General features: G+C 40.7%; 1 protein-coding gene across 2 annotated transcripts in view; it reads left to right on the top strand.

Annotated features, from left to right (window-relative positions):
• OSTF1 (osteoclast stimulating factor 1) overlaps nucleotides 1–14,489 on the top strand; it is a 55,391-nt gene that overhangs the window by 19,797 nt on the left and 21,105 nt on the right. For both annotated transcript variants that reach the window (XM_084899442.1, XM_084899443.1), the window contains exons 2-3: nucleotides 6,549–6,595; nucleotides 14,330–14,380. In XM_084899442.1, coding sequence (XP_084755568.1) covers nucleotides 6,549–6,595; nucleotides 14,330–14,380 — 98 coding nt within the window. The remainder of the gene's footprint in view (nucleotides 1–6,548; nucleotides 6,596–14,329; nucleotides 14,381–14,489) is intronic.

Here is a 14,489-nt window from a genome sequence, read left to right as displayed (position 1 = left end):
TCTCCCTTCCTCTCTGGAAAATCAATAAAATATATTTTTTAAAAATGGGTCTATCAGAAATTTTAATACTAAGGTTGTAATCATCATTATTTTTTTTGAATAAAAGTTCAGACTTATTCTTATTTCTCAATAGTCCATTCTGTAAAGACAACATTTGGCTTTGGCAAATACTGATTTCAATATTTGGCCATTTGGCATGATGCCAAACAAAAAGTGTTTATTTCTAAAATAAACATCTATCTATCCAATCCCAATGACACAAAAATTTCACAGAACTCTTACTACTTCTGTTGTGTACAATGTGCTCTGGTCTTTTCAGTCCTGCTTAATATTTTTAAAGCTTTTAAATTAGCTTCACAATAACACACACACACAGATATGTAAAATGTACAGATTATGATCTGCAGTTTAAAAATGTCGAGACTCAGTGTATTCTGTGAATAGTGAAGGGTCATCTTTGTATGAAGTATTTAGTCATACAAAAGATGCAATGTAGTTTTTCTAGTTATGTTTCTTTCCCAGAAATGCAATTTAAGATCTCAAAGGCATGTTAACATAACATCGGAATTGAAGCTACTGCTATAATAAATACTTTTCTGTAATTGTTGTGCCAGTTTACACACCCACCAGTAGTGTTCGAGAATTCCAGTTATTCAGGATTCTTAACATTGTCAATATTTCCAGTTTTAACCATCATAGGTGGGTATGCAGTCCTAGATGGCTCATGCTTCCCAGATCCGTAGCAGAACATCAGTGAAAGAGCCAGTCTGATCTAGATCACTACGTTCTGATATTTGAAAAGTTATCCCTCTCGCTGTTTATTGTATGTCTGTTCGTTACAGTAAGCAGTCCCATTTTAATTCTGTCTTAGAGGCTTCCTCTAGAAGCTTCTCCACTCTTTCGCCAGCAGAGAATAAAGTAGAGTAGAAATTTTATGTTTGAGTTTATAAACCCCAAGTTCTAAGTGCTTATTTCAGGATCTTAGAGATGTAGCAATACATACTCTGCCAACCTCAGAAACAGAAAACTCTCTTACCCTTTCTCTGTACACGGCCCTGTGCAGACCCCCTTTCCTCTACCTGCCTCAACCACGGTGAGCAAAGATTAGCTTACTGAAATCTGGAGCAGAGGAAAATAGTGTTTGGCTCAGGACTGGTGGCCTCAGCCCTTCTCTGTGGGGGCAGGGTGGGGTTGCAGAGAAATGGAAAGGGTGTGCCTGGCCAGGTGAGAAGCCAGCCGAGTGAAAAACCTACAGGGGCCCGCAGCTATGGGCGTTCACTTATCTTGCTAACCTCAGGAAACTGGCCCTGCTGAAATCCCTGATACCGTTTACATGCTATATCTCATGTGAGCGTCACGTGAACATCAGACAAAAGACTGGCCTTTTTTCCACTCTCATTCAGGGTGAATTCCAGGGTGATTTCAGGTAATCCATGCAGTCTTCCCGGCTCTGCTTTTCGTCTTTGTTACGTGTAACCAGACTTCCATGAGAAAATAATGAAGATGGAAGTTGCCCGAAGAAAGCATCGAAGTTAGCCTCCCTGCATACCGTGTTTCCCCGAAAATAAGACATCCTCCGAAAATAAGACCTAGCGCATGGAAAGATAAGACATTCCCTGAAAATAAGACCTAGCGCAACTTTGGGAGAAAAAATTAATATAAGATACTGTCTTATTTTCGGGGAAATAGGGTACATATAAGAACACAACAATTTCACATGTGTGAATCTGCTTTCATTAAGTAAAATTGGAATTGATCAGTACCATCTCTTGATGATTAAAATGTTTATTATTATTTTTTAGATGTCTGCAAGGATAATACTGGAGGAAGACATAGTACCCTGATTTCTTCCCTTCAATACTTTAATTATATCTGTATAGAACATTAGTCACAGTTGAATTAAATATGATGTAAAAATGATCACTGTATTAAGTTTAAAAAATATATATTTTATTGATTTTTTACAGAGAGGAAGGGAGAGGGATAGAGAGTTAGAAACATTGATGAGAGAGAAACATAAATCAGCTGCCTCCTGCACATTGCCTACTGGGGATGTACCAGCAACCAAGGTACATGCCCTTGACTGAAATCGAACCTGGGACCCTTCCGTCCGCAGGCCAACATTCTATCCACTGGGCCAAACCAGTTAGGGCTATTAAGTTTTCTTAATTATTATTCTCTTAAAAGACTCATCCAAGGTTAGTAAACTGTAATCATGAAACTTTGTTTTTATGCAATTCTTTCATATCCTCTGGCTATTTCTTTTGCATTCTTTTATTTCTACTTGACTCAGATCTGAGAATAGAATAAATTAAGGCCCAGAACTTTAAAGGGATCCACAAGAGGCTAACATCCTAACATCTATCTAATAAAAGCTTAATATGCTAAGTGTCAGGTTGGCTGTTCAACCAATCAAAGTGTACTATGCTAATGATATGCTAAGGCCACTCAACCGCTTGCTATGATGTGCACTGACCATCAGGGGGTGGATGCTCAATGCAGAAGCTGCCCCTGGTGATCAGTGTGCTCCCGCAGGGGGAGTGCTGCTCAGCCAGAAGCCCTGAGCCAGTGCAGTGGCCGTGGTGGGAGCTTTTCCTGCCTCCACAGCAGCACAAAACGTCCAACTGCTGGCTTCAGTTGGACATACCCCAAGGGCTCCCAGACTGTGAGAGGGCGCAGGGCAGGCTGAGGGATTCCCCAAGTGCACAAATTCCATGCACCAGACCTCTAGTTAATCAACAAATAGGACTGTATATGTGGTAGTATTTCTATAGCATTACATAGAATGCTCCTTGTATAACAGCCTAAAGCAGTGGTTTCCAAGAATTTTTAAAGCGTGCAATGCTTGGACTGTTTAGTTAGGCACATCGACGTCTTTTCCCTTAGATTATCAAATAAAAAAATGACAACAGCCAACACAACAATAGCTGTCTGGTGTGAATGAATCAAGATTATAGTTTTTATTTTTATTTTTTTTGTCAGATTGGCTAAAAATATATTTTTTGGTGTGCCACAGAATTTTAGTAATTTGTTTATGTGTGCCACAAGATGAAAAATGTTGAAAATCTCTGGCCTAAAGATAGTTGCCTAATGTTCAATGTAAATAAAAATGCAAATAAATCTCCCACTTCCTTTGTGAACAGTTCAAGACAATCACAAGAGATACAATTACAAAAATCAATGGATTAGTCACACTTGAAGTATTTTCTTTCGTTCTTTATATTGGATTTTATCTATGCTCATTAAATTGACATGGACCCTTGTTTTCAAAATTAGCCACAGTACAACCCTTTGCTGTCATTCTCTCAAAGAAACCAGAGAGTTCTGTCTTTTTGAATTTGACTGCTTCCTTGTGTAACTTCTCTTTGGAAAGTTCGAAGTAATCAAGATAACCAGTCTTCCCTCTCAGAGAGACAGTCAGGTCAGCAGAAAATATTTCTCCTGGCAACTCCTTCTTCCCTTGGCAGTTCCTTTCTCAGGGCTGTGGGTGTGGTTAAAAAAGTAAACTCCAAACAAAAAAATTTTCACCTTTTCATCTGCCTGTAACCCTCCCCTTAGTAGAGCAGGAAAGAAGTGGCACTAGAATTCAGATTGCAAAAAAAATATTTTCTTGCAGCACACTAAGTGGCAGGGATCTGAACTTTTAAAATATGCAGATTAAAAGGGATCCACAAGAGGTAACATCCCAACATTAATCGATAAATAGTATCGGGTCCCAACATTAATCAATAAATAGTATCATTAGGGCATTAGAAGAAAATGATATCCCCCCTTAACTCCCATGAAGGTATCTTTACAGCTTTATTTGACTGTAAAAGTAATGCATGCTATGTGTAATGAATATAAACAATACATGTAAGATAGAATGTGAAGGTTCCTCATAATTGGTTCTCTCATTTAAGGGGTGTGCATGTGTGCGTGCGTGCGTTGTCAACATAAACGAGATGGTACTTGGCATAATGTCACTGAATGTTTTGTAGGCTCTTTGTTATATCCAGGTCTGCAGATCTTTCTTTTTTAATAACTATTGAATGGGTGAGTCAAGATTGATTTACATAGAACCCTCTGAATGGATATTCTGTCATTTCTCATTTTCTGATGTTCTAAACTGCATGGTTCAATATGCTAGCCACCAGCCATGTGTGGCAATTTAATTTAATTAGAATTAAATGATGTTTAAAAATAAGTTCCTCAGTCACTCTCATTACATTTCATGCATTCAGTAGCTATATGTGACAAGCACAGATATAGGACTTTTCCATCATTGCATCCTATAATATCTACTAAAAGAGTAATATGCAGATTGACCATCACTCCAACACACAAGATGGCTGCCCCCATGTGGTCAAATATGGCTGCCCCCATGTGGACATAAAATGGCCATCACAAGACAGCCAGCAGGGGAGGGCAGTTGGGAGGCACCAGGCCTGCAAGGGAGGGCAGTTGGGGGTGATCAACCCTGCAGGAGAGGGCAGTTAGGGGTGACCAGGCTGGCAGAGGAGGGATGTTGGGGGCAAACAGGCTGGCAGAGGAGCAGTTAGACATCAATCAGGCTGGCATGGGAGTGATTAGGGAGTGATCAGGCTGGCAGGCAGAAGCGGTTAGGGGCAATCAGGAATGCAGGCAGGAGAGCAGTTGGGAGCCAGCAGTCCTGGATTGTGAGAGGGATGTTCCACATCCCTTGAGGGCTCCCAGATTGGAGAGGGTGCAGGCTGGGCTGAGGAAACTCCCCACCCCCATGCACGAATTTCGTGCACCGGGCCTTTAGTATAATAAAAGTGTAACATGCTAATTAGACCAGACGTCCTTCCAGACGACCTTCCTGATGAAGCTGGGGCTGTGAGGGAAGCCCAGGTCCGGGTACCTGCTGGCAGCCATAGGGAAGCCAGGGTCCTCGGTGCCTGCTGACGGCTGGAAAGAAGCTTGGGGAAGCTCAGGTCCCAGGTGCCAGAGGGAAGCCAGTGTCAGCAGCCAGAGGAAGGAGGGCCTACTCTTGCACGATTTTCATGTATCAGGCCTTTAGTAGTTATATAGGACAGTGCTGTTCTAAACGACTGGTTTTCAGACTTCTTTTGAGCACATTTCCATTCCTTTATTCATCCATTTTTGAGTTGTTCAACACATAATTATTGAGTGCTTCTATGTTCCGGGCACTGTGCTAGGTATTTGGACATCTCATTCGTAAAACAAAAACACCTGTCCTCATAATGCTTCCATTCTAGCAGCGAAAGATTGAGCACTCTCTCCCAATAAATATAAATGTAATTTTAACTTGCAGATGTATTCTATTGTGCTGTCACCTTATTAGACATGTGAAATTAGGAATGAAAAAGAAGGTAAAAATGTGCATGATTTCTGAAGTAGTCCTCCCGTGTCCCGCTGTGGGGGCCACCATTCTGCACGATGCTCCTGTAACAGGTGTCATCTCTAACGGTGCTCCCAGTGCTCACACCGAACTGTTGTCACTTTTTAAATAGGTAGTTCTTCTACTTTAAAAAAATATATATATTATTGATTATTTCACAGAGAGGAAGAGAGAGGGACAGAGAGTCAGAAGCACTGATGAGAGAGAATCATCATCGATCAGCTGCCTCTTGCTCACCCCTCCCCCCCCCACTGGGGATGTGTCCACAACAAAGGTACATGCCCCTGACCAGAATCGAACCTGGGACCTTTCAGTCCGCAGGCTGACGCTCTATCCACTGAGCCAAACTGGTTTCAGCAGTAATTCTTCTATTTTGATATCCCTTCTAAATTTATTTCATAAAAGACCTGTTTGTTTTTTTTGTCTTGTTTTGTTGCTATTTTAGGTTTTTTTCTTACCCTGTGTGGATTTGTTCTTTTACTTACATATTCATTTAGCAAACATTAAGTTCATAGTGTGTATATGACAGTTAGGTGCCAAGAAATTGAAAAAGTCAGGGTTCCTCTGCCTTTAAATGATACAGGCCAGCAAATCAGTTCTTCTCAGACACTGGATAATGGAAATGCAGCAAAGGGGCGTATAAAGAGAGAGGTCTTTTGGCAGAATGGAGGACAGCTTTCATGAGCATGACCTCCTCTTTGCTTAGTGATTGTACTCTGTTTTGGGACTTAATGGACTCACAGATTTGTCCATCAGCTACTATTTTTCTCAATGGTATTTTCTTTTTTTGGGGCAAAATAAAATTCTAAACCATGGGCTTTATTTTTAAACCATTGTCTATTGTCATGTTAAATATATTTTCATGTTAAATGCTCACCTTTCCAGTATTAAACTTAGTTCCTAGTGTAGGAAGGGCTCTGTATAGGACAGAAGGTAAGTACATATAATTGTGTAGCTCCTATTGTTTAACAGGAGAAAGCAAAATCACTTCAGAGGTGTGTGCTTATTCATGCTTTCATTTAACACACGTTTAAAAAAAAAAAAAATGCCTTCTATGAGGACAAAGCACTTAATTCCAAAATGAATTTTTCCCACAGGCTTTGAATTAGGGAATTCTGAAGAATATAATGGATAGTTTAGAAATGAAAGAATTGACCTTGTTGTTTTTCCGCCTCTCTTTTAGGGCAAGTTAAAGTGTTCAGAGCTCTTTATACATTTGAACCCAGAACTGTAAGTATTCAGTTTTTAACTTTAAAATTGGCATAAAAACCTAAGCTGGTTGCATTTGGATACTTCCTCTGGCCTAAATGGGCTGCCTGTTGTTGGTTAGCCATAAATCATTCACAGGAATGCGTGTTCGGTCTCTCCCCCTGCAGCTCAGACGCATGAACGTTAAGTCCCTCTTCATGATCTGCGTGTCTTTCTGTCTCAAGGTCAGATAGTCCATCTTGAGCTGCTTCTCTCCATAAGGTGAAACTACTGGCTTTAAAATCACCGAGTGACCTGCATGGCAAGCATGTCACCTTGTCTTAGTCATCCTTCCGCTGACTCTCTTGTTAACTGATTTTCCCTTTGACCTACTACGTCAAACTACGTATAATGGGACCTTCTGCGAATTGCCCACAGCAAATTTTTTTGTCTCTGATGTATGTAGTTTTCATTGTTACAGTTTCTTTCTTTTTTTTTTTTTTTAAATATATTTTATTGATTTTTTACAGAGAGGAAGGGAGAGAGATAGAGAGCTAGAAACGTTGATGAGAGAGAAACATTGACCAGCTGCCTCTTGCACACCCCCTACCGGGGATGTGCCCGCAACCAAGGTTCATACCCTTGACCGGAATCGAACCTGGGACCTTTCAGTCCGCAGACCAACGCTCTATCCACTGAGCCAAACCGGTTTCAGCTCATTGTTACAGTTTCTGGCATACATCTAGAAATCCATCTCTCCACCCATGGGTTGGTGAGCACCTAATATGTGCCAGAGACTGGTGCCGACCTCAGAGCTAGTGTAGTGACAACAGAAAGGACTGTCTCAGGGAGCTCCCCTCCCAGTGGGGAGAGACAGACAGTAAGCATGACAAATGAGTCTAACTGTCAGGGTCTGGTTAAGTGCTAGGAAGGAAAATAAGGAGGGTAAGGGGAAACACAGTTAAGAGAGGAGAAGTGTTATTTTTCAATAGAGTGTTTAAGGATGGCCTTTCTATAGAGGTGACATTAAGTTTTTCTTTTTTTAAAATTTATTGATTTGAGAGAGAAAGCGAGAGAAACATTGATTTGTTTTTCTACTTATTTACACAATCATTGGTTGATTCTTGTATGTATCCTGACAGGGGATTGAACCCATAAACTTGGAGTATTGGGATGATGCTCTAACCAACTGAGCTACTTGGCCAGGGCCTAGGTTGACATTTGAGTGGGAACCTGAAGGAAGTGAAGGAGCAGAAGGAATAGTAGGTGCAAAAGGATGCTTGGTGGGTTCTAGAAACAGCAGGGAGGACAATGGGCTTGGGAAAGTTGTGAACAAGGGAGAAGGAAGTGTGAAAAGGTCAGAGATACTGGATCCTAGGGCATTGCAGGTTGTGTTTGGATTTTGCCCTGAGTAGGATGGGAAGCAGTTGAAGGATTTGAGCTCAAGGGTGATTATATTGCAAAGTTTTAGAAGAATCACTTCGAGAAGTGGATAACCATCTAGGAAAGAATGGAAGCAGGGAGTCCAGACAGGACGCAGAGGAGAAAGAAACAAAAAAGGAAACATAATCTCATTGACCTCTCTCTCTTAGGTTGCATGATTCCTGGGGTAGATAGGAGTGGGGGGAAGGAGGCAGTCATCCTCATTCTAGAAAGCAACCTGCATTTACTCATTTGAGACCTGAGGTGACATCACTGTTTTCCCTCTCTCCTTCTATTATCCTGTTCATCATCACCTTTGTCCTTTCTCACTGACCTTTAACAAATATGTTTGGTTGGATGTTATATTAGTTACTTTAATTCACCTTTGGTTCTATTCCAGATGGAGTCTCTTCTCTGCTCTTAATCTTTGTTATTATTGAATGCATAGGAGAGAGTCAGCATTGCTTATTAGGTTTTTGAATGTTCTGTAGTTCAAATGTTCTTGTATTCTTTAATATCCCTGGTCTCAAGGATTCTAGGCTGCAGAGCAATGTTGCTAATTCATCCTGTATGTACCGGTTGTTCAGTAATGACTACCCCACACCCTGCTGCCCCCACATTCTGCCCCTTTCCACCTGTCCTCAATCCAGTGGTTAAAGGTAACCTCTAGCTCCCATGGACCTTCCTGACTGGTTAAGTGCCTGTACTTGTACCCGCTGTTCCATATTTTGAGTATCACCCAAGAACTAGCTTAGTTTTGCATTATTTTTCTGAATGAGAATTCCTGTTGGACAATGCTGGAAGCTTAGTTTGGTCTTTCTCTCCCATGACCAATAGTCATCTGCTCTGGTGGGTACATTCTAAACTGACCTGGTCTCCTTAGAGTCATTGGGACCAGGCAAGATGGAAGAGCTGGTCTGGACTCTACGGGACCATTGTTGACTCGTGCAGCACCCCAGAGAGCCCTGGTCCCTGTTTTTAGCTGCTGTTCAACCCTGAGGAGATAGGGACAGCAATGCCCAACTCCACTCTTGGTGATCCACCGAACAGGTAGAACATTGGACAGCTTGTGGCTCCCGATTCTTCCTACTCACCTATTTCTCCCCTGTCTTGCTTGAAAGCAAGGTAGTTCTGGCACCACCCAGTCCTGTTTGGTTTCTATTTCTCACCAAACCTCCAGTGCAGTAATGTGTCATACTGAGAACTGGCTGGACTTGACAGACCAGTGTAAAACCATGCTGATAGAGAATGAACAGCATTTCCTGTGTGCTGGGGGTATAATATGGAGTTCCAAAGAGAAACCAGCAGGACCCTGCTCTATCACGTAATGTTTGCCGGACTTTGCTAGGCTTATAGCATTAAATATACAAGAAGGAGCCCTAGAATGGGATTCCAAAAGCTGACGTAGGAGCCCAGCCCTGCCACTCACACCGTGTAACCTGTGGCAAGTTTCTTAACCTCTCTAAGCTTGGTTGTGAAATGGAGATAATGCTTATGGCCAGCCCTGCTCTAGGGTTTTTGTGAGAATAAAATGAGGTTAAGTATGCTTTGCAAGTATAAGGTGCTGCTGTTGGTTTTGTTGTAATGCATTATGCGGAGGTGGAGGTGAAGGGAAACAGATATTTTTCAAGGCCATATATATAATTTCAGAGAGGAAGGAGGAGGGAGAGAGAGAGAGAAACATCAATGATGAAAGAGAATCATTGATTGCTGCCTCCTGCACACCCCCTCCTGGGGATCGAGCCTACAACCTGGGCATGTGCCCTTGACCGGAATTGAACCTGATACCCTTCAGCCTCAGGCTGATGCTCTATTCACTGAGCCAAACCGGTTAGGGCAGCCACTGCCTTTTAACCAGATCACGACACCATGATGACCAATAATGGCTATGCAGGACCCTTCCCTATGAGAGAAAGCATAGGTGGTTGCGAAGAGCAGGGACTCAAGAATTTTACTGTCATGGTTCAAGCCTGGGGTCTACCGTGACCTGGTCTGTGGCCTTGGATATGTTTCTTACCTATAATGTGGCAATAAGAGTAACTCCCACCTGATAATGTCCCTGGTGAGGATTAAATTAGTTAATATTTGTAAGTGTTCAGACCAATCCCTGGGGTATAATAATACCATAAATTGTTAAATAAAAATACACCTGTCAATTTATTTATTTTTTCCTTTTTATTATTTTTTTGAGGCTCTGCATTGACAAATCTGAAAAATGTCAAAAGTATCCCACAGTCTTCTGAAATTTTAAAAATAAAAAATATATATTTGCATAAGTCAACACAATTAATACCTTGGGAATTCTATAGTACAGGAATGAGAATATTATAACCCCAAGTTGTACCCGTCACTGTAACGTTGCAGTGGCCAACAGTTTACTTGTTCTGATACCTTGTGGTTCTTCAAGGGGAGAAAGAGGAGGAATGTGGTTAAAAACCAAAGAACAAGCTGGAAATAGAGAAATGCTTACTTGACTGTGTCCCTATCTTCACATTTCTGTCTCATGCATATGATGCCAGGAATTTAAAAGTAGATCCTTATCGAACAATTTACATTAAGTGCCCTGTAAGCGGTTTCTTAACAGAAAGTGTGAGTATTACCGGTAAAACGTATCTGAGTTTTAAAATCATGAAATTACCTTGTCGTCTATACCAGCGGTCGCCAACCGGGGGTCCATGGACGACAGCTGGTCCGTGAGGTCTGGAAGGTTGGTGCCATCAACTAAAGAACTTGGTAGACCACCTCCTTAGCTGGGTTCAGGACAAGCTGCCACTAGTTTCTTTGGGAAAATATATTTTATGGGTAGCAAATAGCATTGTGTGTCTGGGAACTATTGATTAAAAAGAAAATAAAACACCCACTCTCCTTTCTCAAGATGAAAAAAAAAAAAGAGAGAGAGACCTTATTATACCTGACTGAAATTGACCGTCAGCTATTGCCTCAGTTAAAAAACACGTCTGCCCTAATATGTGGCTTGTGGTAGACGCTGCTGTTGAATAGCAGCCATTAATTTAAAAACCAAATCGAAAGAAAGCTGAGAAGTAGCAAAATGACTGTACTTAGCGACATTTTCCAGATGCCACTTGACCAAACCACGCAGGACAAGAATTACTTAAAAGACATTAAGAGTTTTGCCAAAACCGGTTTGGCTCAGTGGTAGAGCTTCGGTCTGCGGACTGAGGGTCCCGGGTTCGATTCCGGTCAAGGGCATGTACATTGGTTGCGGGCACATACCCGGTAGGGGGTGTGCAAGAGGCTGCTGGTCGATGTTACTCTCTCATCGACGTTTCTAGCTCTCTATCTCTCTCCCTTCCTCCCTGTAAAAAGATCAATAAAATATATTAAAAAAAAAAAAAAGACATTAAGAGTTTTAACTGTCCTAGGCTTTTATTGCCTTCCAAACAATCGAGGTATAATTTTCATTACATAAAATTGACCGCTTTAGATGGAAGAAGGCTTAGGAGGGGCTACATGGTGATGGAGGAAAAAGAACGCACACAACAAAGGAATCCCTGAGCACCCAAGCAAAGGTCAGTCTGCACCACCACCAGTGAGTGAGTTCTGCCAAAAAAGGAAGTGCTGCTGGACTCCGATCACACTTAGAACCAGACTGACTTCTTAAAAAAATTTTTTTAGCCACTTTCAAGTTTAGCACATTTACATTATTGTCAGCCATCATCTCTGTCTAGTTCCAAAAGAAACCCCATACCCATTAGGCATTTGTTATCCATTCTTCTGGGCTTTATTCCTTTTTTTTTTGTGTGTGAAAGACTAGATGCAGGGAGTGTGTGTACACTTTGTTTTTGTTGAGGTATTTGTATGGTACTTTTTCAAAATGTGCCTTTTGCTTCCAAGGGTGAGTGATCTTATTAAATGAGAAAATTTAGGCAGATTTGGCTTCCACGTTTTTAGAAGTCAGACCAAAACTGTAGGTAGAGATGACTCCTTAATTTCAGTGAAAGCGCCGATTGAGGAGGACTCACTGTTAGACACGAGTGGGTAGGGTTAGCGCTTAGAGAAGTACAGAATGAGAATGGCCCGGATGGCTCTAAGACCAGAAAGATCTCTTCAAGGTAGGGGTGTCGAACTCAATCAGAGAAGGGGCCAAAATCTAAAATCCAGCCTAAATCGCGGGCCGAATGGTTTATTGAACAGTCATAAACTGACAATGTCATAAACTGACAGCGGAGTGCAGTGATGACAGCGCGGTGCGGGCCACATTGCAAGGCCTGGCGGGCTGGATTTGGCCCGCGGGCCTTGTGTTTGACACATGTGCTTTAAGGCATTGAGCTCTTTCAAAACTCTAGGACACTTAGTCACTCCAAGAAAAATGCTACATTTTCACATCTATTCTGTTTTCCTTACTTCCTTATACCCTATTTCATTCTCTTCTCCCATCTCTGACTGTCTTCTGAAAGAGAGATAGTCAAATGGTATTGCCAGTAATGGCCGACCTTATTGTTATGGGGCGGCCACTGTGTCTACCTGGGATGCTACCTATGATGGTAAGCAAGTCCCCTTTCTAGCTTCTCTGAGAGGGAGTTACAAAAGGAAATAGTTTGTTTCCCTAGTCACTTTCTATGTCCATCACACATTGGTAGTCATATCGATCATAGATCATCAGAACATTTTAGAGAAGAGTCAGAGAAAATCTTAGAGGGCATGCTTTGTTTTGTCGTCCTAAATGCCCATTACAAATAATATTAAAATGGGTATCATCAAGTCTACGTAGTTTCAATTAATTTTGCATAGCTTGTGCTATGTGTAAGTCTAGTCTCTGTAAATAAAAATGTAAATGCAACAAATGCTTCAGAAAGTTGCCTTTTAAAGGAACTTAGTCATTTTTTTATCATTAATCTTTAATGACAATTTTGATATTTGAATTTATAATGCATGTAAATATTCATGTATTGTGGTTGTTTAAAGCATGATGTAGAAGTTATAGTTTTCATTTATATTTGGAAGAAATAGTTATACAATGATATAGGTCAGCTTTGATACTAAATAAATTGCTAGTGCAAAGTCATATTTACTACTCTCGTCAGTGACTGAGAGAGGAGATAAACAAATGGAAAAAGAAATGGATGAAATAATTTGTTTTGCTAGTATAGATTTTATTTGTATGGAAGAATAACTATAATAGGAAACTTCAAAGCCTCTTATGAAGGAAGTATTTTTACAACTAAAATTATGAAAGTAATAAAAGTAATAATATTTGGAAAATACTTATTTCGTACATTATTGTGATCTTATCCTGTGTGAAATTTTGTGCCCTACATTTTCCACTCAACATGACAATGTAAACATTTCTCAATATCTGAAACTCCCTCTGAAGAGACATCATCCTATTTACTCATAAGTCATGCTGATAAGTGTTATCTATTAATGGGAAAAAGGAGATGTTTAATTAAAGTGCCTGGATTTGTTCAGAGTGTATGTCAGACAGTTGGCTGGTATGGGCCAAAGCACATACTGTAATCAATTAATCCCTTACCTGCTTATGGTCATGTCTATCAGCTCCATCTCTATCAGCTCCATATCTTTCATGGTTAAATTCTGTATTAAGTATTCTCACATATAAAATGTTCATTTTTTCTGAACATAAATAGATAGGATAATAGTTTTCTCAAAGCAAGCATTTAGCAGATGTTAATATGAAAGTGATTAAGTAATCATTTAGGAAAGAGCCAAGCTTCTAGTCATTTGTCATGGTTTTAATTCTAGACATTTATCCTTTTACTAGAGGCCTGGTGCATATATTTGTGCATTGGTGGAGTCCCTTAGCTTGGCTTGCACCTTGTCACAATCTGGGACCCCTAGGGGATGTCGGAGAGCTGGTTTTGGCTGGATTCCCACAGGCCAGGCCAAAACCAGTGCTGGATAGATGGCAAGCAGTGGTAGAGGTGGGGGTGGGGCCAGCTGCCTGCAGCTGAGGGAAGGAAAGCCCCGATAGGCCCTGATCTCAGGCCAGGCCTAGAGACCCTACTCGAGGGGTCCTGGATTGTAAGAGGGTGGAGGCTGGGCTGAGGGACCTCCCCTCCCCCCCGAGTGTATGAGTTTTGTGCACCAGGCCTCTAGTTTTTATATAAAATGCCCTCCTTTCATTGTGGAAGAATATGATGTGTGTATTTGCGGAATCTTTATTTGTTATCGTTTCTTGAAGTTCAAATGGGAAAAATTCAGCTTCAAGAACATGTGCCAATTTGTTAATAATGTTTTGTGAAATGATTTATGTAATTTAAAACCACGTTGAATATTTTATTATATGGAATCTATATAATTTTCATAATCATATTCTAATTCATGAAAATATCACATGGAGTCAAATTTAAAAAACATTTTTTTTTCTTTTAGCCAGATGAATTATACTTTGAGGAAGGTGATATTATCTACATTACTGACATGGTAAGCCCAGCTAAAATTTTGTAATCCCTTGTATGAATTAAAGATGTATAAGACTGTTTTGTAAAGCCATAACATTATTTAAATGTGTTTCTATGTAGAAATAGATATG

Source organism: Pipistrellus hanaki (assembly GCF_964339955.1).
Source record: "Pipistrellus hanaki genome assembly, chromosome: 11".
Lineage (NCBI taxonomy): Eukaryota > Metazoa > Chordata > Mammalia > Chiroptera > Vespertilionidae > Pipistrellus > Pipistrellus hanaki.
This window is presented reverse-complemented; position numbering and strand designations above follow the sequence as displayed.